The sequence below is a fragment of the Symphalangus syndactylus genome, chromosome 2 (genome assembly GCF_028878055.3).
Source record: "Symphalangus syndactylus isolate Jambi chromosome 2, NHGRI_mSymSyn1-v2.1_pri, whole genome shotgun sequence".
In the NCBI taxonomy this organism is placed as follows: Eukaryota; Metazoa; Chordata; class Mammalia; order Primates; family Hylobatidae; genus Symphalangus; species Symphalangus syndactylus.
Genome location: NC_072424.2, coordinates 19,284,999 through 19,312,339, shown reverse-complemented (window position 1 = coordinate 19,312,339; position 27,341 = coordinate 19,284,999). Strand labels below are relative to the sequence as shown.

At 48.7% G+C, this 27,341-nt stretch overlaps 1 protein-coding gene across 2 annotated transcripts; it reads right to left on the bottom strand.

Moving 5' to 3' along the window:
* Positions 1 to 289: 289 nt before the first annotated feature.
* Positions 290 to 26,679, bottom strand: SFXN4 (sideroflexin 4). 2 transcript variants are annotated; one of them, XM_055247499.2, is made up of 14 exons: positions 26,498 to 26,679; positions 25,102 to 25,167; positions 23,322 to 23,396; positions 21,748 to 21,774; positions 21,608 to 21,662; positions 20,422 to 20,447; positions 18,683 to 18,736; positions 18,545 to 18,601; positions 18,342 to 18,407; positions 17,336 to 17,414; positions 15,706 to 15,821; positions 7,823 to 7,908; positions 6,250 to 6,367; positions 290 to 696 (listed from the first exon to the last, which is right to left on the bottom strand). In XM_055247499.2, exons 1-14 carry the CDS (start codon positions 26,606 to 26,608, stop codon positions 619 to 621), a joined length of 1,014 nt encoding a protein of 337 aa, XP_055103474.1. In that variant the 5' UTR covers positions 26,609 to 26,679; the 3' UTR covers positions 290 to 618. The 2 variants fall into 2 exon arrangements, with proteins under 2 accessions (XP_055103474.1, XP_063481716.1); XM_063625646.1 differs by lacking the exon at positions 21,748 to 21,774 and having other exon boundaries at positions 26,498 to 26,671.
* Between the last annotated feature and the right edge of the window lie 662 nt (positions 26,680 to 27,341).

Genomic DNA, 27,341 nt, shown 5'->3' with positions numbered 1-27,341 from the left:
ACTGGCCTTACACGGAGGAAGGATGGGTGTGGGTGCGGGTGTGGGGGGCTCCACTGCTGACCTGTTTCCTGGCGGAGGAGGCAGGGTCCTTCGCCAGAGAGGAGAAAGGAGGCACTGGGCGGAGGGCAGCAAAGGTTTTAAGTAGCTGTCTAGAATGGAGGACACTGAATAAGGAAACAAGATTGCTTTTGGGGTAGGAGGCTGTAAACAGCGCCCCAGGGGTACGTGTTCTGCTTGAGGTGGCCTATCCATTTAACACCTGTGTCCTGGGCACGGTGGACTCTTTGTGTTCTTTCTTCAAACCCTCAACTTGAGACAGGTTTATTAGTTAATTAGTGATTTCACGGTATCCTTTCGCAGGCCAATCCCCACTCCAACCGTTCCCTCAGCAACCCCAGGGGTGTCAGACAGGGCACCCTCCCACTGTCTTCTCCAGCCACCCTTAAAAACCCCAGACACGCCAGCCCGGGAACGATCTCAGTGTGGAATTTTAAGTCACCTTGTCAGCACAGACACCTCTGGGGTCCCCAGAAGACCTGTGGCAAAGTTCTCTAAACCGAACCTGGAGAGGGGAAGGTTTTCAAGCGGGAACCACATAAATTCACCTAAAACTCACGCCTACACCCCTCTGTGATAAAAGATTTCTGTTTCTTCTGTTGGAGACTGAATTTTCTCTTCAAGACTACAGTACCGTATCTGAAAAATAGTTAAATTCGTAATATTTCTATTAATAGTTTTCTTGCCTTAGAAGCCAAGTTAAAAAAGTCATTTTCTGAAAGCAACCATTTCACAGTTCATCTTTTTCAATAATGTCTAATCTATAGCAGAAAATGTAACCTATTTTTTTTTAAATCACTCAAGTAGTAAAGAAACTTCTTAAACTTTTTGTTTTGTTTTGTTTGTTTGTTTGAGACAGAGTCTTGCTCTGTTGCCCAGGCTGGAGTGCAGTGGCACCATCTCAGGTCACTGCAACCTCCACCCTCCAAGTTCAAGTCATTCTCATGCCTCAGCCACCCGAGTAGCTGGGATTACAGGCACTCACCACTATCCTTGGCCCATTATTGTTATTTGCTTATCTCTACATTTGTTTATAATTGAAAGTTTCCATTAAAAAGTTTTAAGATGGCTGGGCACAATGGCTCATGCCTGTAATCCTAACACTTAGGGAGGCTGAGGCAGGTAGATCACTTGAGGCCAGGAGTTCAAGACTAGCCTGGCTAACATGGTACAAAAAATACGAAAATTAGCCAGGTGTGGTGGCATACACCTGTAATCCCAGCTACTTCAGTGGCTGAGGCACGAGAATCACCTGAACCTAGGAGGTAGTGGTTACAACGAGCCGAGATCAGGAGGATTGCTTGAGGTGGGGAGTTTGCAATCAGCCTGGGCAATATAGTGGGACTCTATCTCTACAAAAAACAAAAAATTAGCCAGGTGTGGTACGTTCCTGTAGTCCCAGCTACTTGGGGGGCTGAGGCCAGAGGATCACTTGAGTCTGGGAGTGAAGGCTGCAGTAAGCCAGGATCATACCACTGCCCTCCAGCCTGGGCAACAGAGTGAGAAACCCTGTCTCAAACACACAAACAAACAAAAAACAAATGTAGGAAGAATGTAATGAACTCACATGTGCTCACTCAGGAATAACTATTAACAATTGGCAGATCTCATTTCATCAAACACCTCCCACACCCAGCAGGACTTTTTTCCTTGAGTTTTTTAAGGCAATTCTCATGTCATGTCACCTACAAGTTCCAAATGATAAAGACCTTATTGATATAGTACTTGATATAGTAATGAGAGTAGTTACAGAACTACTATGCCATTATCACACCCAACAAAATTAGCAATAACTCTTTATCTCATCTAAGCACCTCCATGCCCGCCTCCTTGAGCCAACAGGATTATTTTGTTTCTTTTTATTATTATTTTTTTTTATGAGACGGAGTCTCACTCTGTCACCCAGGCTGGAGTGCAGTGGCGCAATCTCGGCTCACTGCAAGCTCTGCCTCTGGGGTTCACGCCATTCTCCTGCCTCATCCTCCTGAGTAGCTGGGACTACAGGCACCCGCCACCATGCCCGGCTAATTTTTTTTTTTTTTTGAGACGGAGTTTCGCTCTGTCGCCCAGGTTGGAGTGCAGTGGCGCGATCTCGGCTCACTGCAAGCTCCGCCTCCCGGGTTCACGCCATTCTCCTGCCTCAGCGTCTCCGAGTAGCTGGGATTACAGGCGCCCGCCACCACGCCCGGCTAATTTTTTGCATTTTTAGTAGAGACGGGGTTTCACCGTGGTCTCGATCTCCTGACCTCGTGATCCGCCCGCCTTGGCCTCCCAAAGTGCTGGGATTACAAGCGTGAGCCACCGCGCCCGGCCCCGGCTAATTTTTTGAATTTTTTTTTTTTTTTTGATATGGAGTCTTGCTCTGTCGCCCAGGCTGGAGTGCAGTGGCGCGATCTCGGCTCACCGCAAGCTCCGCCTCCCGGGTTCACACCATTCTCCTGCCTCAGCCTCTCGAGTAGCTGGGACTACAGGCGCCCGCCACCACACCCGGCTAATTTTTTGTATTTTTAGTAAAGACGGGGTTTCACTGTGTTAGCCAGGATGGTCTCGATCTCCTGACCTCGTGATCCACCCGTCTCAGCCTCCCAAAGTGCTGGGATTACAGGCGTGAGCCACCACGCCCGGCCCCAACAGGATATTTTCAAAGTCCAGAAAGCAAGTCTGGGCATCTGAGGTCATGTGTGAGACTGACTCCCTTTCCTGCCTCCACTCGGGCTTCTGGGAGTTCTGCCCCTTCCAACCTTGCATGACTCACCTGCTGCCCACCTCCTCGGCCTGGCTGTGCAGGTCCTGCCTCCTGGCCCTCAGCATCCTGCCTGTTCCTTGCAGCCTCACGTGCCCATTCAGCCCTTCCCATCCTCCTCTGGGGATGAACTCTTCCCTCTCCCTCCTGGGCTCAAGTGATCCTCTCACCACAGCCTTCTGAGTAGCTGGGACTGCAGGCGTGTGCCACTTCACCCTACTTTTTTTTTTTTGAGACAGGGTGTCACTCTGTGGCCCCACTGCAGCCTTGACCTCCCATGCTCAGGTGATCTTCCTACCTCAGCTGCCTGAGTAGCTGGCACTACAGGCACATACCACCATGCCTGGCTAATTATTATTATTTTTTCTTTTCAAACAATTTTTTTTCAGAACAGAGATGAGGTTCAGGCTGGTCTCGAACCCTGAGCTCAAGTGATCCTCCCACCTTGGCCTCCCAAAGTGCTGGGATTACAGGCATGACCCACTGTGCCCAGCCAAATTTTTATTTTTAGCAGAGACGAGGTCTTGCTGTGTTGTCCTGGCTGGTCTCGAACTCTGGGGCTCAAGTGATCCTCCCACTTGGGCTTCCCAGAGTGCTGGGATTACAGGCATGAGCCACAGCCCCCGACCTAATTTTTAGAACATTTTATGTAGAGACGAGGTCTCACTACACTCCCCAGGCTGGTCTGGAACTCCTGGCCTCAAGCAATCTTCCCACCTTGGTCTCCCAAAGTGTTGGAATTACAGACATGAGCCACTGTGCCTGGCCTGAAATTTTATTCTGAGATGCTGCCTTGCTCCCCAACCCCTCGCCCATAGCATAGTAATAGGATAACTATCTGAAATAATCTGAAACTTCTATGTTGTGCTGGCAAAGTTGCTTGAATGAATGATCCTACAACCTAAAGCTATAAAATGTGGGTTCTGAACAAGATCATTCCATAAATATAAATGCTTTTGAGGACATATATATTTACAGTGACAGAAATGAGCACTTGAAATGTTTAGCCAAGAAATTGCTAATATCAGCCGGGCATGGTGGCTCACACCTGTAATCGCAGCACTTTGGGAGGCCAAGGTGGGTGGATCACGAGGTCAGGAGATCGAGACCATCCTGGCTAATATGGTGAAACCCCGTTTCTACTAAAAAATACAAAAAATTAGCTGGGCGTGGTGGCAGGCGCCTGTAGTCCCAGCTACTCAGGAGGCTGAGGCAGGAGAACGGCATGAACCTGGGAGGTGGAGCTTGCAGTGAGCCAAGATTGCGCCACTGCACTCCAGCCTGGGTGACAGAACGAGACTTCATCTCAAAAAAAAAGAAAGAAAGAAAAAAAAGAAATTGCTAATATCTGCTAGCATCAGTAATGTCCTTGACATCTGCTAGCAATTTATGGCAGAGCTTTGGAAATTAAAAAAACTGGCTTTATGCCTTAAAAAAAAAAAAACATCCTTGCTACCTACTAAGCAACAACCCTTTGCAGAGATGCCATTATCTTCAGATAATCTTCAGCTCTCTTTAACAGATAAGAAAATTGAGCAAGTTGACCAAGGTCATGGAGAAGCTGGAATCTGAGTCCAAGCAGCCTGACTCATCATAAATTATATTATAAATTATCTATAGAACTGGGGTGTCCAATAGCCACTAGGCACACAAGAGTACCTAATTTAAAATTTAACTTGATTTACAATGCAGTTCCCTAGTCACACCAGGCTCTCCTGAAGTGCTCAGTAGCACATGTAGCTCATGGCTACCATATTGCACAGCACCAATCTATTATAGAACATTTTCACCACTGCAGAAAGTTCCACTGGAGAGGGTGTAGTTTTAGAACATTTTGGAGTATTTAAAATTTCTCTAAGTAGTTTTAAAAGATTTCTTTTTATGCCCCAGAAAAAAAGGCTTATGAAATATTGTTAAGAAAAACAGAACCCAAAACTGCACCAAGAGATTTGAGGGATAGAATTAAATATAAATATCATTACAATTAACCCTTGAATAATACAGCTTTGAACAATGCAGGTCCACTTATACACTGTTTCCCCCTCAGTCACCCCTGAGACAGCAAGACCAACCCCTCTTCCTCCTCCACAGCCTACTCAACATGAAGATGACGAGGATGAAGACCTTGATCCTCACTGAAACTGATGACTCACCTTCACTTAATAAACAGTAAATATATTTTTTCCTCCTCATGATTTTTTTTTTTTTTTTTTTTTTTTTTGAGACAGAGTCTCACTCTGTCACCCAGGCTGGAGTACAATGTCATGATCTTGGCTCATTGCAACCTCTACCTCCCCAGGTTCAAGTGATTCTCCTGCCTCAGCCTCCTGAGTAGCTGAGATTACAGGCACCAACAACCCTGGCTAATTTTTGTATTTTTTTTTTTTTTTTTTTTTTGAGACGGAGTCTTGCTGTGTCACCCAGGCTGGAGTGCAGTGGCATGATCTCGGCTCACTGCAAGCTCCGCCTCCCGGGTTCAGGCCATTCTCCTTTCTCAGCCTCCCGAGGAGCTGGGACTACAGGCGCCCGCCAACACGCCCGGCTAATTTTTTGTATTTTTAGTAGAGACAGGGTTTCACCGTGTTAGCCAGGATGGTCTCGATCTCCTGACCTCGTGATCCGCCCGCCTCGGCCTCCCAAAGTGCTGGGATTACAGGCTTGAGCCACCGCGCCCGGCCAATTTTTGTATTTTTAGTAGAGCTGGAGTTTTACCATGTTGGCCAAGCTGCTCTTGAACTCCTGATCTCAAGTTATTTGCCCGCCTCAGCATCCCAAAGTGCTGAGATTACAGGTGTGAGCCACCGCGCCTGGCCTGATTTTCTTAATAACATTCTATTTTCTCTAGTTTATTGTAGGAATACAGTATATAACACATATAAAATATAAAATATGTGTTACTTGACTTTTTATGTTATTGGTAAGCCTTTGGTCAACAGTAAGCTATTAATAGTTAAGTTTTCAGGGAGTCAAAGGTTATACTTGGATTTTTGACTACTCAACCCCCAGGTTGTTCAAAAGCCAACTGTATTTTGTCTTATTATTTTATTTTTTGAAATAGGGTCTCACTCTCAGCCAGGCTGGAGTGCAGTGGTGCAATCACGGCTCACTGCAGCCTCAACCTCCTGGGCCCAGGTGATCCTCCCACCTCAGCCTCCTGAGCAGCTGGGACAACAGGTGTGCATCACCACACCCAGCTAATTTGTGTATTTTTTTTTTGTAGAGATGGGGTCTCACTATATTGCCTAGGCAGGTCTTGAACTCCTGGGCTCAAGCAATCTTCCCACTTTGGCCTCCCAAAGTGCTGGGATTACAGGTGTGAGCCACTGCATCTGGTCTTGTTTTATATTTTTATAAACTTCGCAGATTTTTAAGAAGAATAACTTATTTACTTTACTCTTATAACTGCAAAATAAAAAACCTTCAGAGAAAAGAGGAATAGGGGCACTTACCTGTCCAATCTGTGGAAATATACTAAAAGAAAATGGCACCATCAGTCCCATTGCCAGGACAGTACAAGACAGTTTCAAGATCCACAGTGACCCTGGGTTTTTCCTGAAAAACTGGGTCCTGTAAGAGACAAGGCATGGCTCACAAGTGATGTTAAACTATCAGGGCTTATTTTCTGAACAGCTGAATCAGGGCCTGTTTTTTTTTTTTGTTTTTTTTTTTTTGTGTGTGTGTGTGTGTGTGCACCTGAACAGCTGGATCAGGGCCTGTTTTTTTTTTTTTTTTTGCACCTGAACAGCTGGATCAGGGCCTGTTCTTTTTTCTTTTTGTTGTACCTGAACAGCTAGATCAAGGCCTGTTTTTTTTTATTGTTTTGTTTTGTTTTTTTGAGAGAATCTTCCTCTGTCACCCAGGCTGGAGTGTAATGGTGCCATCTTGGTTCACTGCAATCTCCGCCTCCTGGGTTCAGGCGATTCTCCTGCCTCAGCCTCTCGAGTAGCTGGGATTATAGGCGCCCGCCACCACGCCTGGCTAATTTTTGTATTTTCAGTAGAGACGGGGTTCACCATGTTGGCCAGGCTGGTCTAGAACTCCTGACCTCAGGTGATCTGCCCACCTTGGCCTCCCAAAGTGCTGGGATTACAGGCGTGAGCCACTGCACCATCCCATCCCTCCTTCTTGGAAATGTGCTCCACGTGTGGTCCTAGCAGGCGATTCCCAGCCTCGCCACACTGGAGAGGGGGATGTGCACCCCAGGCACGCGACCTAACTCAGGCCCACAGAATCCTTCCCCAGGAGTCTGCCCTGAGGGGAAGACATTCCTGCCTCCCCTGGGGTTTGCTGTGTTCCACACCTCTGATCAGGATGCTGTGAGGCTATGAGCTGGGAGTTACTAGCAAGTGGGTCCCTCATCAACATGAAGAAGCCTATCTGGCAGGAGAGAAGGAACCAACACCCACGAGGGTGACAGAGAGGTGCGCCCAGCAGGGGAGCTTCTGTTCAAGCTGCCATGGACTGCAATCCTTGCCCATTCCAGCCCTAAAGCCCCACGTCTCCCCTCGGGCCTGAGCTCTTGCAGGTTAGGTTTCTCATACTGGTGGCCACAGGAACCCTGATGGATGCCCAGGTTCTCCACCTCGTAGGCCATTTCTGGCTTCTTAAAAGGGATGAATCTGAAGCCGGAGTCGCTGAAGCTAATTTAAAACATGCTTGGAATGGGGGTTTAGAGGGGAGGGCTTGAGCAATATTCACAGCACATCAGAGCCAGGGGAACCTGCAAATCATCCAAGCCCCTCATTCTAGAGGTGAGGAAATGGCTGTGGAAGGTCCTTGGACACGCCAAGGACACGGGGTAACTGCAGGCAGAGCCTGGGCTGGATTCCCCATTCGGTGGAATCTGCACACCTGGATTTCCACGCCTGCCACAATCAATCCGACTGTCTTAGCTGTGATGTGTGTTTATGGGAAGGTTACTGAGCCAACCTCTTCCCACCCTCCACCAGGGTCAGTATCTGACAGGTTTTATAAGGATTTGACTTTCAAATCCCTACCTGGGGATATGACCGTGCCTCTTACCTTTTAAAAAAGTAGCTGAAGACTTCAGGAATCAGAGCTGAGGTCCCAAACAGCACTATTCTGGATGCTAGCGTTTCTCTAACAGCCTAGCAAAAATGAAAAGAAAACAGCTTAGGTTGGGCAAGGTGGCTCACGCCTGTAATCCCTGCACTTTGGGAGGCCAAGGTGGGTGGATCGCTTGAGGTCAGTAGTTTGAGACCAGCCTGGCCAACATGGTGAAACCCCGTCTCTACCAAAAAATTCAAAAATTAGCCAGGTGTGGTGTTATGCATCTGTAGTCCCAGCTACTCAGGAGACTGAGAAACGAGAATCACTTGAACCTGAGAGGCGGATTTTGCAGTGAGCCGAGATCACGCCATTGCACTCCAGATTGGGCGACAGAGTGAAACTCTGTCTCAAAAAAGAAGCTTAGTACAGGAGCAAGACGATCTCCAGGGATCCCACAACTCCTGCGAGAGACAGACAACAGCAACCCTCCCTTCTCACTTAGAAAAAGAATGCCCATGGAAAGAGGCGGAGGGGACGCCTTCCACGTAACTTTCCAGGTACAGGTGTGTGGAGGTCGGCTGCACTTGGTGCCAGAAAGAGCTGGGAGGTGATTCACCTCCTCTTGACTCCACAGTGGTCTCCATCCGTCTGCCAAACCACCCCACATAAACCATCCACTAAGTACAAGCAAAGGTGGCTTCTAGACAGATCCTCACTGAGAACCAAATGGTTCCTCAGTGGAAATGCTGGATTTGCCACAGAGGTTTGCTCCGTATTTCCCGTCCAAACCAAGTCTCTGCCACTGGCCTCCTGTCCTGACCTGGCTCAGCAGTGACTCTCATACCTGCCATTGGGGAAGCCTCCAAATGCCCAGCTCTGAGGGCACGGGCACAGCATGGGACCCACACGAGGCTGCCTGTCCGTACCCACGTTTCACAGCGAATTAAAAGTATTATACTATAAAACTGTGTTATGTACAGGTTATAACATTTTTGTAATCTTTTCTATAATGTACATTACGCTATACATTAAACATTTATTTATTTATTTATTTATTTATTTTTTTTTTTTTTTTTTTTGAGACGGAGTCTCGCTCTTTCACCCAGGCTGGAGTGCAGTGGCGCGATCTCGGCTCACTGCAGGCTCCGCCCCCCGGGGTTCATGCCATTCTCCTGCCTCAGCCTCCCGCGTAGCTGGGACTACAGGCGCCTGCCACCTCGCCCGGCTAATTTTTTGTATTTTTAGTAGAGACGGGGTTTCACTGTGTTAGCCAGGATGGTCTCGATCTCCTGACCTCGTGATCCGCCCGCCTCGGCCTCCCAAAGTGCTGGGATTACAGGCTTGAGCCACCGCGCCCGGCCTTACATTAAACATTTAAACATACAATTTACTGTATGGGTGAATATGTACAAAACCATGTACCCTCAAGGGCACTTTAAGGGACTTGCAAGGGAAATTTTGACTATAAAACAGCTCATGTTAACTTTTTTACTACTTTCATTTATTTATTTAATTTTAGAGACAGGGTCTCACTCTGTCATCCAGGCTGGAGTACAGTGGCGTGATCACAGCTCACTGCAGCATTGACCTCCCAGGCTCAAGCAATCCTCCTACCTTAGCCTCCCAAGTAGCCAGGATCACAGGTACACCCTACCACACCCAGCTAACTTTTCGATTTTTTGTAGAGATGTGATCTCACTATGTTGCCCAAGCTGGTCCCGACTTCCTGGCCTCAAGCAATCCTCCTGCCCCAGCCTCCTGAGTAGCTAACATGTTAACTTTAGAACCCACCCCTGGGTAAGACACATACACCACAAACAGCACATCGTGTACCCAAGAGGAGCAGGCACACCTGCGCCCATCCTTCCCTGCATTCTGTTCCTTCCACTTCCAGCTTCCCATGATTGGCTTTGACCTACCTTCCCAGGCTCCTCCTACTGCCCGGCCCCTGCTCTCTGCTTGCACCTCTGCCCTACTGTAGGTGACAGTCATGCTTGTGTGGTTCGCTCTGCAGGGAATGCCTTTCCCCCCCACAAAAGAGACGAAGCCGAGGAGGGCTGTTTTTAAAATAAGGTCTCAGGGGCCGGGCATGGTGGCTCACGCTTATAATCCCAACACTTTGGGAGGCCAAGGTGGGCAGATCACCTGAGGTCAGGAGTTCAAGACCAGCCTGGCCAACATGGTGAAACCCTGTCTCTACTAAAAATACAAAAATTAGCCAGGCATGGTGGTGGGTGCCTGTAATCCCAGCTACTTGGGAGGCTGAGGCAGGAGAATCACTTGAACCTGTGAGGCAGATGTTGCAGTGAGCCGAGATCACACCATTGCACTCCAGCCTGGGCAATACAGCAAGACTCAGTCTCTAAGATAAAAGAAATAAAAGTCTCAGGGATATAAAGTAAAATTGCTTGACTTCCGGAAGGGAAAAATGGCTGTTAGTGTGCTGTGTATCCGCGTCAGTGGGGCGAGGCCCACCTCTCTCCCTTAGTCCTATGTGTGGGGAGGACACTCCAAGTGAGACGCCGTCATTAGGAGGCGCTGTGTGCAACGGAGTGGCTTACAGGGCCAGTCAGGGAAACAACAGCCACGAGTCACCTGAAATTGGACCAACAGTGCCCTGTTACCATCAGATATTGCTGGTTACGCAGTTTCTGAAATTTTAGCCAAAGAAAATAACCTTCCAGGGACAGGGAAGTGATAGAAGAATGCTTATGCACAGTTGCAGACACTTTATTCTTCAGAGAAAAAAAAGACTTTTTTTTTTAAATTAGACCAGTAAAGCTTTTCTTTGACCGTAACATGCCCCTCATGCCAAAAATGAAGTTTCTTCTGGTGAGATGGACTCCAGACAGCCAGTCAGGCCTGAGGCTACCTTCCCGCTGGAGGCTGGGGCTCCTGGGGAGACGGGGCTCTCACTGGTCAGGGTGTGGGTCTCCAGAGCCTGGCAGGCAGGAGGCGCTGGGAACAACTTGCTGATCGGATATTTGCCCTAAGCTGGGTGCAGTGCCTCACACCTCCCAGTGCTCTGGGAGGCCAAGGCAGGAGGATCACTTGAGGCCAGGAGTGTGAGACCAGCCTGGGCAACATAGTGAGACCCCATCTCTACAAACATTTTTTAAAAAATTAGCCATGTATGGTGGTGCACACCTGTAGTACTCAGAAGGCTGAGGCAGGAGGATTGCTTGAGCCCAGGAAGTTGAGGCTGCAGTGAGCCATGTTCGTACCATTGCCCTCCAGCTTGGGTGACAGAGGGAGACTCTGTCTCTACAAATAAATGAATAAATAAATAAACAAACTTAAAAAAATGTGCTCTCACTCTCCTCTCCAGCTTTATGAATAGGTCACAGCAATACTAACACCTTAAGTTCACATGGAGTTGTGGAGAAATACAAACACACATGTGCATAAAGATGTGCAAGTGAACGTCAGAGCAGCCTGATTCATAATAACCCAAGGCTGGACACAAGCCAAACATCCACTGCCTGCAGAATAGATAAGCAAAATGTGGCACATCCAGGAACGGAATACTACTCAGCAATGAAAAGTAACAAACGACCAACATGTGGTACAAGATGGATGAATCTCAAACGTGAAAGAAGCAAGACACAAAAAACTACTGTGTGATTCACTTATGTATAATTTCTGGAAAAAGCAAAAACTAAGAAGACAGAAAAGCAAGCCAGTGGCCGGGCATGGGGGCTCACGCCTGTAATCCCAGCACTTTGGGAGGCCAAGGCGGGTGGATCATGAGGTCAGGAGGTTGAGACCATCCTGGCTAACACGGTGAAACCCCGTCTCTACTAAAAATACAAAAAATTAGTTGGGTGCAGTGGCGCACGCCTATACTCCCAGCAACTCGGGAGGCTGAGGCAGGAGAATCACTTGAACCTGGGAGGCAGAGGTTGCAGTGAGCCAAGACTGCACCACTGCACTCCAGCCTGGGTGACAGAGCGAGACTCCAACTCAGAAAAAAAAAAAGCAGATCAGTTCTTCCCTAGGGCTGGGGGTGGGCATTTGGGACATTTTTAGGATGATGAAAATGTTCTACAACTGGACTGTGGTGATGGTCACACAACTGTTTCATTTATTTATTATTATTATTTTTTGAGACAGAGTCTTTCTCTGTCGCCCAGGCTGGAGTGCAGTGGCGCAATCTCAGCTCACTGCAACCTCTACCTCCTAGGTTCAAGTGATTCTCCTGCCTCAGCCTCCTGAGTAGCTGGGATTACAGGCTTGCGCCACCACGCCCAGCTAATTTTTCTATTTTTAGTAGAGATGGGGTTTCACCATGTTGACCAGGCTGGTCTTGAACTCCTGACCCCAGGTGATCTGCCTGCCTCGGCCCCACAAAGTGCTGGGATTACAGGCATGAGCCACTGCGCCCGGCCTATTTTTTATTTTTTGAGACAAGGGTCTCTGTCACCTAGGCTGGAGTACAGTGGTGCGGTAACAGCTCACTGCAGTCTCAACCTCCTAGGCTCAGCTGATCCTCTCACCTCAGCCTCCTAAGCAGCTGGGACTACAGATGCACCCCGCCATGCCTAGCTAATTTTTAAAAAATTTTTTTGCAGAGATAGGGTTTCACTACGTTCCCCAGGCTGGTCTCGCACTCATGGACTCAAGCGATCTGCCTCCCAAAGTGTTGGGATTACAGGCATGAGTGAGCCACAGTGCCTGACTGCACAATTGTTTTAAACTGACTAAAATTCATCAAACTATCCTCTTACAATGGGTAAATTTTACAGTATGTAAATTATACCTCAATAAAGCTGTTTGAAAAAATGTCTCTTTCGGGTGTTTTTTTTTTTTTCCCCAGGGGAAAGCGCAAACGCAGTCCCAGGTGGTTCGTTTTTGTTTGTTATTTTTTTTTTTTTTTTTTTTTTTTGAGACGGAGTCTCGCTCTGTCGCCCAGGCTGGAGTGCAGTGGCTCAATCTCGGCTCACTGCAAGCTCCGCCTCCCAGGTTCACGCCATTCTCCTGCCTCAGCCTCTCCGAGTAGCTGGGACTACAGGCGCCCGCCACCACGCCCGGCTAATTTTTTTTTTATATTTTTAGTAGAGACGGGGTTTCACCGTGGTCTCGATCTCCTGACCTCGTGATCCGCCCGCCTCGGCCTCCCAAAGTGCTGGGATTACAAGCGTGAGCCACCGCGCCCGGCCTTTGTTTGTTATTTTTGAGATGGGGTCTCATTCTGTCGCCCAGGCTGGAGTGCAATGGCACGATCTCGGCTCACTGCAACCTCCACCTCTCATGTTCAAGTGATTCTCCTGCCTCAGCCTCCCGAGTAGCTGGGATTACAGGCACCCGCCACCATGCCCAGCTAATTTTTGCATTTTTAGTAGACACGGGGTTTCACCATGTTGGCCAGGGTGGTCTCGAACTCCTGACCGACTGCAAGTGATCCAACTTATGGGTGGTTAGGCCCAGAACCTTCATTTCAAACTAGTGACCTATTTTCTTTCTGGCAGCAATTTCTCTGTTACTTATAATTATTTTATCTCTGTCATAATTCATTTAGGTAAGGAGCTATGCTACTAGATGGTCTAGTGGAAATACCGTTAGCATGTATCTGATGGTTTATAATTCAGCTTTGTCAGTCAGTGATAGGATTTAAAGTAATATGTTTGGTGAGCTGAAAAATGACGTATTTACTGATGGAATGAACAGCCATCTTTTCTGACCTCTTCTGCTACCAACATGCTGGTCAGTGGAAGGACGTACCCTGGCTGGCTAAGGGAGTCCTCTGGATCCCACACTGCCAGAAGCCCGGTTAGTCCCTTCACTTCGTATCAGGGCTGTTCCACTCTGCTTGATATGTCATTTGCAAACAACTAAAGTCTTCAGCTAAAGTCATTTCACAGGGACCAAAAAAGATCTCACCTGCTAAGAACATATTATTCTAAAAGTCCACACCCAAAATGAAAAGACCATAGACTGTACCAGGTTCTCACAGCTGAATGCACTCAGGAGTCACTGTGTTGAACTGAACAACAGTAGCTCATCCCTGTAATCCCAGCACTTTGGGAGGCCAAGGTGGGCAGATCACTTGAGCCCAGGAGTTTGAGACACGACTGGGCAACACGGCGAAACCCCACGTCTACAAAAAGCACAAACATGAGCCAGGCATGGTGGTGCATACTTAGAATCCCAGCTACTTGGAAGGCTGAGGTGAGAGAATCACCTGAACCTGGGAGGTTGAGGCTGTAGAGAGCCGTGATCGCACCATTGCACTCCAGCAACAGAAGGAGACCCTGCCTCCAAAAAAAAAAAAAAAAAAAAAAGGAAGAAGAAACTAATAGTAAAAATTATTCAAAATTGAGGCCTTGAAAAGGAGTTTTGGATCAGAGAATTCAATGTTCTAAGTCCATTCTTGACAAAAGTAGTCCTTAGCAATGAAGACTATAAGGACATCTGCTGAATGGGAGAAGCAGGGGCTCTCTTAACCCCAGAGAGGGGTGTCCACTGACCTCTGTAAGTGCAGAGCAGGCTGGGAGGGCAGTGGCCCCCAATCAGCACACACTGGGAGGGCAGATATTGGACTTGAAGGACAGGATCTCCCTCTCAGAGGTGCCCAGCACTTGTCAGATGCCTGTCTGTGGCACAGACTCACGGGTCACCATGGCAACAGCACCCAGTTATTTAATCCAGCACTCATCTAGCTGTTGCTGTAGGGGTACTCTGCAGACACGGGGCACATCTGCAATCAGCTGACTTTAAGAAAAGCAGGTTACTACCAGGCGCAGTGGCTCACACCTGTAATCCCAGTACTTTGGGAGGCTGAGGCGGGCGGAACACCTGAGGTCAGAAGTTCAAGACCAGCCTGGCCAACACGGTGAAACCCCACCTCTACTAAAGATACAAAAATTGGCTGGGCGTGGTGGTATGCACCTGTAATCCCAGCTACTCAGGAGGCTGAGGGAGGAGAATCACTTGAACCCGGGAAGCGGAGGTTGCAGTGAGCTGAGATCACGTCATTGCACTCCAGCCTGGGTGACAAGGCAAGACTCCGTCTCAAAAAAAAAAAAAAAAGAGAAAAGAAGGTTACCCTCCACAATGTGGGTGGGCCTCATCCAATCAGTTGGAGGCCTTACAGGCAAAAACTGAGGTTTCCCAAAGAAGAAATTCTGCCTCAAGGCTGTAGCAGGAGCTCGTGTCCAAGCTTCCAGCCTCCAGGCCTGCCCTGTAGATTCCCACAATTGTGTAAGGCAATTCCTTAGAACAAATCTCTTAATAGACATGTACTGCCCAGGTGTGGTGGTGCATACCTGTAATCCCAGCACTTTGGGAGGCCATGGTGGGAGGATCACTTGAACTCAGGAGTGAATGGGAGGGACAATGGAGACAGAGGTGCATGCTTTTGAGAGATTTCAAAAAGGAATTGGGGGCCAGGCATGGTGGCTCATGCCTGTAATCCTAGCACTTTGGGAGGCCAAGCCGGGTGGATCACTTGAGGCCAGGAATTCGAGACCGGCCTGGCCAACATGGTGAAACCCCGTCTCTACTAAAAATACAAAAATAAGCCAGGTGCGGTGGTGTGCGCCTGTGGTCCCAGCTACTTGAGAGGCTGAGGTGGGAGGATCACTTGTGTTAGGGAGGCAGAGGTTGCAGTGAGCCAAGACTGCACCATTGCACTCCAGGCCAGTGCGACAGAGCAAGACCCTGTCTCAGAAAGAAAGATTATGTACATATATCCCATTGGTTCTGTTTCTCCAGAGAACCCAGACTAATGCTCCATCTTATCAGGGGGCAAAATGAGAAATTTATCTCTCAGCATGCTAAGGAAAGACAGGTAAAGAAAGGTTGAAGGCAGACATAAATTTGTCACCGGCTTTCAAACAGAAAAGTCTAGTCTTTGCCCAAAAGGCAAGCAGCTATAGCTCCATCCTGTCTCTTACCTTTGTCCCAGCAATTCTGGAATGGCCCAGGACATTGCCTTCCTTGTCCATGACCGCAATCCCCTTAATGGATTCAAGACTTCGGGACATGTAGACATTCACTCCACTGGCTTGCGCTGTAGATGTAAAGAAGTAAAGAACACCCAAGACGGGGGTGAGTCTTGTTCCAGCAAAGGAACATCTCTTTGGCTGTCTGCCCCCTGCAAGCCTCTTTCTCTGACAGCTGGCCTTTCTTGACCCTCAGGTGGACACCTGCCATAGGCTGGGCCAACCAGGTGCTCTCCCAGGGCTGTGGAAGTAGGCTCAGAACTGCTGGCCACTCAGTCTTGGATCCTGACCACAGCCTGGGACCAGCTTCCAGCACCCCTGCTTCCTTACCGGATTCCAGGAGAAACCCTGGGATCTTGGGAACATATCCCTCCCTCGTCTTTGCTTAAGTTTTAAGGTTTCCTTTTTTTTTTGAGACAGTGTTTCACTCTTGTTGCCCAGGCTGGAGTGCAATGGTGTGATCTCGGCTCACTGCAACCTCCGCCTCCCGGGTTCAAGCAATTCTCCTGCCTCAGCCTCCAGAGTAGCTGGGATTACAGGCATGCCCCACCACGCCCGGCTAATTTTTGTATTTTTAGTAGAGACGGGGTTTCATCATGTTGGTCAGGCTGGTCTCGAACTCCTGACCTCAAGTGATCCACCCGCAGTGGCCTCCCAAAGTGTTGGGATTACAGGTGTGAGCCACCGTGCCTGGCCAAAGTTGTAAGGTTTCTATAATGCCATTTCCTCAATTTCACCACTGACATCAGTCTGCCAACTCTTCAAACTGCTATGATTCCCAAACCCAAATTTGGAGCATGACATAGTAAACTTGCAGGCTGGCAGAGGCAAAATATTCAGCTAATATCTCTGTCACCCCACTGGGTTGGAATCTCTATACTAACCATTTGCTTGCTGTGTAACTCTAGGCAAGTTACTTAACCTCCCTGTGCCTCAGTCTCCTCATCTGTATATAGGAATAATAATATTTCCTACCCGTAAGTTGTTGTCAGGATTAAGTAAAATAATGTATGTAGAACGTTTATACAGATAATCTTTAAAATGTAGGGCCAGGCGCGGTGGCTCATGCCTGTAATCCCAGCATTTTGGGAAGCTGAGGCAGGCGAATCACTTGAGGCCAGAAGTTCAAGACTAGCTTGGCCAACATGGTGAAAGCCTATCTCTACTAAAAATACAAAAAAACAGTTAGCTGGGCATGGTGGTGCACGCCTGTAATCCCAGCTACTTGGGAGACTGAGGCAGGAGAATTGCCTAAATCCAGCAGGCGGAGGTTGCAGTGAGCCGAGCTCATGCCACTGCACTCCAGCCTGGGTGACAGAGCAAGACTCCGTCTCAAGAAAAAAATGTAATTTGCGTTTCCAGTCTTGTGTTCATTCTTTGGCCATTAATGTGGGTATCTACAGAAAGTGTCACCTCTCAAACCAAAGACCTGATTTGGGCTTGGGGGCCTGCTGGGCTGCAAAGGCCACCTGTCATCAGTCACAATGTGCCAAGGGAGCCAGGTGCCTCTGGGGATGAAGGAGGGCTCACAGACCACAAAGACACCCCACCCAGACCGCAGGCTCCAGCCCCTCCTGCCCACCGAGGAAGATCACAGGTAAGAGTCTTTTAATCCAAGGGCCAGTCAGGCCATACTTCATCTGGACAAACTGAGGGATTACCTAGAAAAGAAGAGAGAAAAATCATTATTTCATGGGTCTGAAAAATCAGCAGAACCTATTCACTAGCAGAGAGGTCGCCCTGACCTAGTTCGTATTACAAGTCAGACCACTGCCAGTGCTCTTCATGTATTTTTCCAGTTCCTGCAACATGGAGGTCCTCTCCCTGTTCGTCTAAGGAGTCAACAGGGGCTTAGAGAGAGGTATGTAAGTTGTTGAGAGTCACAGAGCGATTAAAGGTTTGAGCCAGGATGAGGGCCCAGGCTTGTCTGATGCTAACATCTCCATCTTTCACCATGACAGTGTCTTGACATCCAAAGCAATACACAAATTATATAACACAATTTATGTAACATACTTATAACACACAATTTATATAACAATTTTAAAAAAGGTAATAGTACCGGCCAGGCATGGTGGCTCACGGCTGTAATCCCAGCACTTTGGGAGGTCGAGGTGGGCAGTTCACCTGAGGTCAGGAGTTTGAGACCAACCTGGCCAACATGGTGAAATCCCTTCTCTACTAAAAAATACAAAAAATTAGCTGGGTGTGGTGGCACGTGCCTGTAGTCCTGGCTACTCGGAAGGCTGAGGCAGGAGAATCACTTGAACCCAGGAGGCAGAGGTTGCAGTGAGCTGAGATCACGCTACTGCACTCTGACCTGGGCAACAGAGGAAGACTCTGTCTCATAAAAAAAAAAAAAGGTAAGAAAATAGAAAACAATAAAAAGACAACAGTACTATGTATATGCTTAGAAATTTAGACTATTAACATGATTATTTTGGGATAATAGGATTACAGGTGACTTTTATTTCCTAGTCATACTTTCTAAATTGTTTAAATTGGAACATAAATTTGTAATTGGAATAAATAAAGCTTCCTGGATTCTGAGGAATACAGAAGATTTGACAGATTCTAAAAATACCTACTCCTAAGAAAGTTGAAGACGCAACGGCTCCCGCCATGAGTAATGATCTTTCTAGCGGCTTACAAGTCTAAGGGGAAACAAAAGTACTTATTTAGCAAATATCACAGTTTTATCCAGCAAAGATAATTTAAAAACAAACACATACAACAAACTCCAAAAGGAGTAACACAAAACCCCACACCCTCTGGGTCTCATAATACTCACGTAACTTCTGTTTCCATTGATGCTATTGAACGCTGCCATGTAGGCACAGAGGAAAACCTGCCAAGAGGGGCAAATGGATCGCATTTTCGTTTCAAGCATAACAGAATTTAGTAATCGTGAAACAGGAAGAATGGCTACCTGAGGTAAAATCACGGACTTGATCCCTTTTAGTGGCATCATTGACAAAAATACCTTTTAAGAAGAAAGTGGAACAGAGTTACAAGTGTTTCTGCGGAAGGAGAACTTGCAGTAGCAAAGAATTTTTCAGGGGAGAGGGAGAATTGAGCCCCCAAGGAGTTGGGGAGAGGGAGAATTGAGCCCCCAAGGAGCTGGGGCAGGAGAAGATGGTGGTGGGTACAGGGGCTGCCGGTCCGCAGACAAGGCTGAGTGAGCACCTGGCAAACACCAAACTAGCGGCTCTAAGGACATCCAGGGTCACACAGCAGGCCGTGTCTCCGGGGCCTTAGTCCAGCAGGGTGGCTAAGATGTACACATTTGTTAGCTGGGCATGGTGGCTCACTCCTATAATCCCAGCACTTTGGGAGGCTGAGGTGGGAGGATCACTTGAGGCTAGGAGTTGACCAGCCTGGCCAACATGGTGAAACCCCATCTCTACAAAAAACAGAAATTAGCCGGGTGTGGTGGTACGCACCTATAATCCCAGCTACTCGGGAGGCTGAGGCAGAAGAATCGCTTGAATCCGGAAGGCGGAGGCTGCAATGAGCCAAGATCGTGCCATTGCACTCCAGCCTGGGAGACGGAGCAAGACTCCATCTCAAAAAAAAAAAGTACACATTTGCTAGGGGAAGCAGACAGACAGGAGCCTGTGGTGTGGATAAGTACCTCCTAGGCTGGGAGTGATGGCTCACGCCTATAATCCCAGCACTCTGGTAGGCCAAACTGGGAGGATCCCTTGAGGCCAGGAGTTCGACACCAGCCTGAGCAATGTAGCAAGACTCAGTCTCTGGTAAAAATAAAAAAATTAACCTGCCATGGTGGTGAGTACTTGTATTCCCACCTACTCAGGAGGCTGAAGTAAGGAGATTGATTGAGCCTAAGAGTTTGAAGCTACAGTGAGCTATGATTGTGCCACTGCACTCCAGCCTGGGCAACAGAGCAAGACCCTATTTTAAAAAACAAAAAACGGTCCAGGCATGGTGGCTCATACCTGTAATCCTAGCACTTTCAGAGGCCAAGGCAGGTGGATCACCTGAGGTCAGGAATTCGAGATCAGCCTGGCCAACATGGTGAAACCCCGTCTCTACTAAAAAAAAAAAACATTAGCTGGGTATGGTGGTGAGCGCCTGTAATCCCAGCTACTCAGGAGGCTGAGACACGAGAATTGCTTGAACGCGGGAGGCAGAGGTTGCAGTGAGCTGAGATTGCGCCAGTGCACTCCAGCCTGGGCTACAGAGCGAGACTCTGTCTCGAAAAACAAAAAAAACCCCAAAAAACCAAAAAGCACCTCCCAAGGGTCAAGGTGAGAAAAGACTCGTGGGGACAATGCCAGGTCCCAGGTGAGGGGCTGTGTCAGAGGAGGACTTGGTGGCAAGGGGTTTGTGCAGGGAGCGCATCCTAACTCACTGGCTGCTTCTATAGTGTTCTGCGCATACTTGGTGTTCAGAAAAGGGGTGACCTTGCCAAGCTGTGGGCCTTCCAGAGGCCCGGATGCCTGACTGGGAGGGTGTGAGGAGGGGCAGGGAATGGGGACAAGGACATATGAACAGCAGCCATGGGTTATCAGTGGGGATCCACAACCATCTAGCAGGCAGTCATGTGACAGGGGTCTGGAGCTGGAGGGACACAGCCGAGGTTAGGAGGAGAGTGGCCACCTCCCCAGCCCCTAGTCTCCTAACAGCAAATGTCTGCTTGCTCACCGTGGGCGCCATGAAAGGCAGGAACGCTGGCAGGAAGAGAAGAGAGGAGGTGTCAGTGATCACAGTTGCCCAGGCAGAGGGGGCCAGAAGGGGACCACCCACCTGAACACCTCTTCCCCAGAATCCAGAAGGCATAGACCTCAAAGGGCTTTTTCCACTCATTCTTTGTTTTTCTAATAAAGTGGTGGGTCAAGGTCTCAGCACTTTGGTAGGCTGAGGCTGGAGGATGGGTTGAGGCCAGGAGTTCGAGACCAGCCTCTATTTTGTAGAGGTAGTGAGATCCCCATCTCCACAAAAAATTTAAAGCCAGGTGTGGCGGCATGACCCTGTAGTCCCAGCTACTCAGGAGGCTGAGGTAGGAGGATCAGCTGAGCCTGGGAGTTGGAGGCTGCTTTGAGCTATTATGGTGCTACTGTACTCCAGCCTGGGTAACAGAGTGAGACCCTGTCTCTAAAAATGATAATAATAATAAAGTATGTACATAAAATTACTATAACATGGCCGGGCACGGTGGCTCACGCCTGTAATTCCAGCACTTTGGGAGGCCAAGGTGGGCGGATCACAAGGTCAGGAGTTCGAGACCAGCCTGGCCAATGTAGTGAAACCCTGTCTCTACTAAAAATACACAAAGGAAAAAAATTAGCTGGGCATGGTGGTGGGTGCCTGTAATCCCAGCTACTCGGGAGGCTGAGGCAGAAGAAATCACTTGAACCCGGGAGGTGGAGGTTGCAGTGAGCCAAGATTGTGCCACTGCACTCCAGCCTAGGTGACAGAGCAAGACTCTGTTTCAAAAAAAAAAAAAAAAAAAAAAAAAAATCCTGCTGGGGGAAAAATAATTAAAGCAAGGCAGGCAGAGTTTTCTTTTCTTTTTTTTTTTGGAGTTGGAGTTTCACTCTTGTTGCCCAGGCTGGAGTGCAATGGCATGATCTCAGCTCACTGCAACCTCCGGCTCCCAGGTTCAAGTTCAAGCAATTCTCCTGCCTCAGCCTCCTGAGTAGCTGGTACTACAGGCACTTGCCACCACAATGTCCAACTAATATTTTACATTTTTAGTAGAGACGGGGTTTCACCATGTTGGCCAGGCTGGTCTCGAACTCCTGACCCCAGGTGATCCGGCAGGCAGAGTTTTCTAAGTGTTAGAAACTACATCTTCCCAACCCACTTCTGAAAATTAGAGCCAACTCACCTGCAGGTCGAAAAAGCGGGGGGATCAGGTTGCTGCTGTCGGGATGCACTGTTGCCTTCAAGAGGAGATATGCGAGGTTAGCTGGAAGTTTGGTTTTGTTATTATAGGACACTAAAAATTAGGAAGGGGCTGAAACTTACAAGACTCCGCTTCCAAGCTTCTTGTATCTTAAAGGAGAAAAAAGAATAGCTTTGTTTCATTTTAAATTTTTTTTAAGAGACAAGGTCTGGCTCTGTCACCCAGGGCTGGAGTGCAGTGGCACAATCATCACTCACTGCAGAACAGCCTCGAACTACTGGGTTCAAACGATCCTCCCACCTCACCCTTCTGAATAGCTGAAACTACAGGCTCACGCCACCATTCCCAGCTAGTTGTTTAATTTTTAGTAGAGATGGGGTCTTGCTATACAGCCCAGGCTGGTCTCACACTCTTGGCATCAAGTCATCCTCCCAAACCACTGGAATTACAGGGGTAAGCCATCACACCCAGCCTTAAAAAACAAAACAAAACAAAACAAAAAGCTTTTAAACGTGCCTCAGCAGCAAAGAATTTCTTTGCCAGTCTCATTTGTGGGACCACCTTTGTTCTACCTTTCAGAGAGTGAAGGCCAGAGCTATTTTTTACCACATCGACAGAACTAATCAAAATAAATGGATCATATGAATAAACAAATGAACTAATGACAAGCCAAGAGACGAGCCACATAGAGAAATGGATCAGAACATTAAAAAGTCCTGTCTCTACCCTTGGAGAAGAGCAACACCTAACTTATCCCTCGGATGAGTCCCCGAATCCGGCCTGCCTCTGGCTCAGAGCAGAGTAGGCTGTGTGCTGATGACACACCATGCCATCAGCCAAGTTACTTGCAACAGAGCCAAGCTGTCGGCCCAGGGTCCCCAACACATTCTTAGAAAAAGTTAAATATGTGAGCTCTCCATAGGCTGCCTTGAGGAACTGGTGTTTGTGAGCTCCAGAAAGCCCCACACACTGCAAGGTAGATAAGGAACACTCCGTTGGCCGGGCGCGGTGGCTCACGCTTGTAATCCCAGCACTTTGGGAGGCCGAGGCGGGCGGATCACGAGGTCAGGAGATCGAGACCACGGTGAAACCCCGTCTCTACTAAAAATACAAAAAATTAGCCGGGCGTGGTGGCGGGCGCCTGTAGTCCCAGCTACTCGGAGAGGCTGAGGCAGGAGAATGGCGTGAACCCGGGAGGCGGAGCTTGCATCAGCCGAGATTGCGCCACTGCACTCCAGCCTGGGTGACAGAGCGAGACTCCGTCTCAAAAAAAAAAAAAAAAAAAAAAAAAGGAACACTCCGTTTGAGCCTATCGGCAGGAACACTGCCTGCAGTGGAGAATGAATTCTGACGTCAGAGCCCTGTCTGAATTCTGGAGTTTGCCACGGGGCTCCAGGAATCAGCTGCAAGGAATCTCCACAAATATCCACTGCATAGGAGGAATCTTGCTGTCTGGTTTATGGGACAGAATTCTAACTACATTTTAAAAACTAACCCAGTTTTGCAAAGCTGGTCCTCTGGGCAGTATATAACAATGACAGCATTAATAGCCAATAGAACAGTGGCTCCCAAGGGAAGGAAAAAAGAAAGAAAAGACATGGAGAGAGAGATTAAGGGCCAAATTCCACCTGACTTCAGACCATGCAGGCAGAACCATCTGAGGGCAACCAGCCAGACCTGAGCACGTGAAACATACCCTTTGGTCCGCCGAGGCAGGGCTGGAAGCATCTTCATTTGTGCACAACAGTTGCCTCGAGTTTTCTATACTTTCCTAAAATCAGATATCAAGAAATAAAGTAATGATCTCAACATTGTTCAGGTTTATCCCCAGATGTAGGAATCACCAGCTCACTCACCAGCATGCACTGGACTTCAACTGCATGCCTGATTTCAAGCCACATGGTGCCCTAGGCTCTCTATCCATTAGGATAGCCCTGAGTGCCATTCAGATTTATGCCTTCTTCCTCCTAGATGCTCCAGCAGCTGCCCCCAATGGTGCTGTCACCTCCCCCACTCTCTGATGTCAACTGTCTCACTGAATGGTTACCACCACCCCCTGGCTATGCGTGTCAGAAACCTGGAAGTCCTTCTCCCTCACCCACTTCCATGTCTAATCAGTTCAGTCTTATTTCCTCTCTCTTTTTCTTTCTTTCTTATTATTATTTTTTTTTAAGACACAGGGTCTCACTCTGTTGCCCAGGCCAGAGTGCAGTGGTGTGATCATAGGTCACTGCAGCCTTGAACTTCTGGGTTTAAGTAATCCTCTTGCCTCAGCCTCCCAAATAGTTGCGACTACAGGCACAACCCACTACACCTGGCTAACTTTGTATTTTTATTTGTACAGATAGGGTCTCGCTACATTGCCCAGGCTGGTCTCAAATTCTTATTCTCGAGAGATCCTCCCATCTCAGATTCCCAAAGTGCTGGGATTATAGACATGAGCCACCACAGCTAGCCTCCATTTCTTAATTTGAGAAAAAATAAATACAAAAATTACAAAGAATAGCTACACACTATAATCCCCTCACCCAGAATTAACAACTGTAAACATATGGTTATATTTGCTTCTAATTTTATTACATTTTCTTTCTTTTTTTTAAAGATGGAATTTCACTCTTGTCACCCAGGATGTGACCAGTTTAGCCAGTCTGTCCTCCATCATGTGGAAGATTTGTTTGATTCTCTCTGAATCACCAGCACCCGGCCTGGGCCTGATATTACCCGTTAAACAGATGTACGCTTTTCTTTTCTTTTTTGGAGGGGGGGGAATGGAGTTTCGCTCTTGTCACTCAGGCTGGAGTGCAGTGGCAAGATCTCGGCTCACTGCAACCTCCACCTCCTGGGTTCAGAAAGCGATTCTCCCGCCTCAAGCCTTCCGAATAGCTGGGATTACAGGTGTCTGTCACCACACCCAGCTAATGTTTGTATTTTTAGTAGAGATGGGGGTTTCACCATGTCGGTCAGGCTGGTCTCGAAGTTCTGACCTCAAGTGATCCACCCGCCTCGGCCTCCCAAAGTGCTGAGATTAAAGGCATGAGCCAGGGCACACGGTCAGATGTACGCTTTTCTTTACCCCTTCCAATCTGACAAGCTCATTCAGAAGGAATAAACACAATAATATATGTAGATTCTGTTATTTCAACTGCTTTTAAAAGGGACATGCGGGCGGGGCCTGAGGTCGGGAGTTCGAGACCAGCCTGACCAACATGGAGAAACCCCGTCTCTACTAAAAATACAAAATTAGCCAGGCATGGTGGCGCATGCCTGCAATCCCAGCTACTCGGAAGGCTGAGGCAGGAGAATCACTTGAACCTGGGAGGTAGAGGTTCCTGTGAGCCGAGATGGTGCCATTGCACTCCATCATGGGCAACAAGAACGAAACTCCGTCTTAAAAAAAAAAAAAAAAAAAAGGGACACGCAGACTTCAAGTTTCAAAATAAAATGTGAAATTCATTAGCTCTGAAAACAATACTTACAACTGAAATGAACACATTTGTAGGATCTAATAATTCTGTCCATTGAAGAAATCGCCGAATAAAGGACTTAGGAGGGAGAAAAGCAACAGAGAGGTTAATGGCAGCAGAAAAATAAAGATATAAATAGTAACAGTTGGCTTTTTTTTTTTTCCTGAGAACCTGCCAGGGTCTGTGATCTGCCTTTAACTGGCATCATCTCCTGGGATCCTCCCAACCTCTCCAGGTTCTCCAGGTGAGGAAGCTGAGGCTTAGAGGGACTCCTGAATGTACTCAAGGCAACACAGCCACGAAATGATTCAGAAGTCTGTGCCCTTAACCGCTCAGTATCAAACTGCCCTTGAGGGTTAAAATCCCAGACTTTGGGGGTTCAAATGGTCCTACGTTCATATCTCACATATGACCTCGAAGCAATGGCCTAGAAGATCTCAAGAGTCTGTGGCCTCACCCTCTGCTTGGTATAAGGCTTCACTCCAGTGACAAAGGATGGACGCCCCATTAAGGGCTCAATGGTGCAGCTGGGGTCACACTGGGGAAAAGAGGTTTGCTCCAGCAAACTCCAAACTTTGTAGTGGTTCTGGCTTTAAGCCTTGGCTCTGCTGGAGCAACCTGAGCTCACCGTCCCTTCTCAATTTCCCTACCTAAAAAAAAACAGGGCTGGAGGAGAGGCCTAAAAGAGAACCCCCTAAAGCCCTGCTCTCCAATTCGCCACATGCAGCTGAACCCAGATGTGCTGCGGGTGTAACAGACGCCGGATTTGGAAGACTCTGTACCAAAAGAGCGAGTAAAATATCTCAGGAATGTTTTTTACTGATTACATGTTGAAATGTTAATATTTTGCACCTGCTGGGCTAAACGTACGGTATTGTTAAAAATTTCAGCTGTTTGTTTTTATCTTGTTTAATGTGGCTACTAGAAAATGTTTAATTACCTGTAAGGCTCACATCATATTTCTATCGGACGGTGCTGCCCTAGGCGCCGCAGGGAGATGAGTCCTGCTTATGTCCTGTCCAAGGGTGGCTTCCCAAAGCCTCGGGGGTCTCACCGAGAGTGGCTCAGCTTACCAAGGTGGGAGGGCCTGTTTCTCCCCAATCTGCTGCTCAGCCACAGCTCAGGCAGTAGGGAGCAGCCACCTGTGCGGACTGGGCCCCTCCGAAAGGGCAATCTGGAGGGTGACGTTGTGGTCGTGGGCATCTGGCAGCTTGGGTTTCCCCTGCGTCCCCTCCCGCGCCCTAAGGGGTGAAGGCCGGTGGTGCGCGTTCCCAGCACAACTCCGGGACGAGGAAACGGAGACAGGGGGCGCTCACGTGGCCTGGCCAAGGTCACCCGGGCCAGCCCGACTCCACGCGGCCCGGCCCGCCCCCTCCCTGCCCCTAGCCGCGCCGGGCCCGGGCCGTACTTGGCGCTCGGTGATCCAGAAGCGCACGTTGGGCTCAATGAAGGCGGGGACGGCGTCGCTGCGTCCTAGGAGCCGCCCAGGTTGCGTTTCCTCCTCCTGTTCCAGGGACATTTTCGGCTGGGGAGAGTCGCCGCCGCCGCCAGGCCGCGCGTGGAGGAGGAGCCGCGCGCAGAGCCCCGCCCCGGGCCGCGCGCACCCGCAGTTCCCGCCCCAGGCCCGCGCGCCCGACGTCCCGTGTCACAGCGCCTCGGGGCTCTTGAGCGCCCACTGTTCCGGCGAGAGCAGCTCTCCCACGGGCCACGTCCTCCCAACCGTGCTTGCCCTGCTCCGCACCTTTGGGGAGCCGGGCGTCTCCGGGCCCCAAGGGGTCACTATCGGAACCCCACATCACAGTACCTAATGCGAAGACCCGGAAAGGTTGTGAGTGAGGCCGTCCGCAACCTCGCCCTGCGCTTCTGCCGCGCCCTACCCGTGGTCATTACCCTCGGAAATCCCTCCGATTGCCCACGAATTCCAGTGTGCATGGTGTTGCGCAGTCAGACAGGCTGCATCACGGTCTCAGCCCAGTGAAAATGTCAAATGCGGTGCCCCTTATTCAAGTTACTGAGAATTTCAAGAGAGTAACACCAGAGCATCAAACCAAGTATAGCGCCCTGGGCACAGTGCACTATCCCTCAGCCCAACAGGTTTTTTTTTTGTTTTTGTTTTCCAGTGTTGGGGCAAATCCAGTTCCTTTTGTTGACTACCAAATAGGTACCATTTGCAAGAAAAACCCGCCTTCCCTTCCTCCTCCCACCTGCCCTTCCCTAGCCCAGGAGCGGGCGGGGGCTGTCTGTGCGCGCAC

What these genes read in the sequence shown, in the direction of transcription:
- SFXN4 (XM_055247499.2), bottom strand. Translation starts at nt 26,608, where the DNA reads ATGTCCCTGGAACAGGAGGAGGAAACGCAACCTGGGCGGCTCCTAGGA. An exon ending in TCTGGATCACCGAGCGCCAA is followed by an intron (nt 25,168 to 26,497) that starts GTACGGCCCGGG and finishes CTCCCTCCTAAG; the next exon opens with TCCTTTATTCGGCGATTTCT. An exon ending in CCAGAATTGCTGGGACAAAG is followed by an intron (nt 7,909 to 15,705) that starts GTAAGAGACAGG and finishes CATTTTTGCTAG; the next exon opens with GCTGTTAGAGAAACGCTAGC.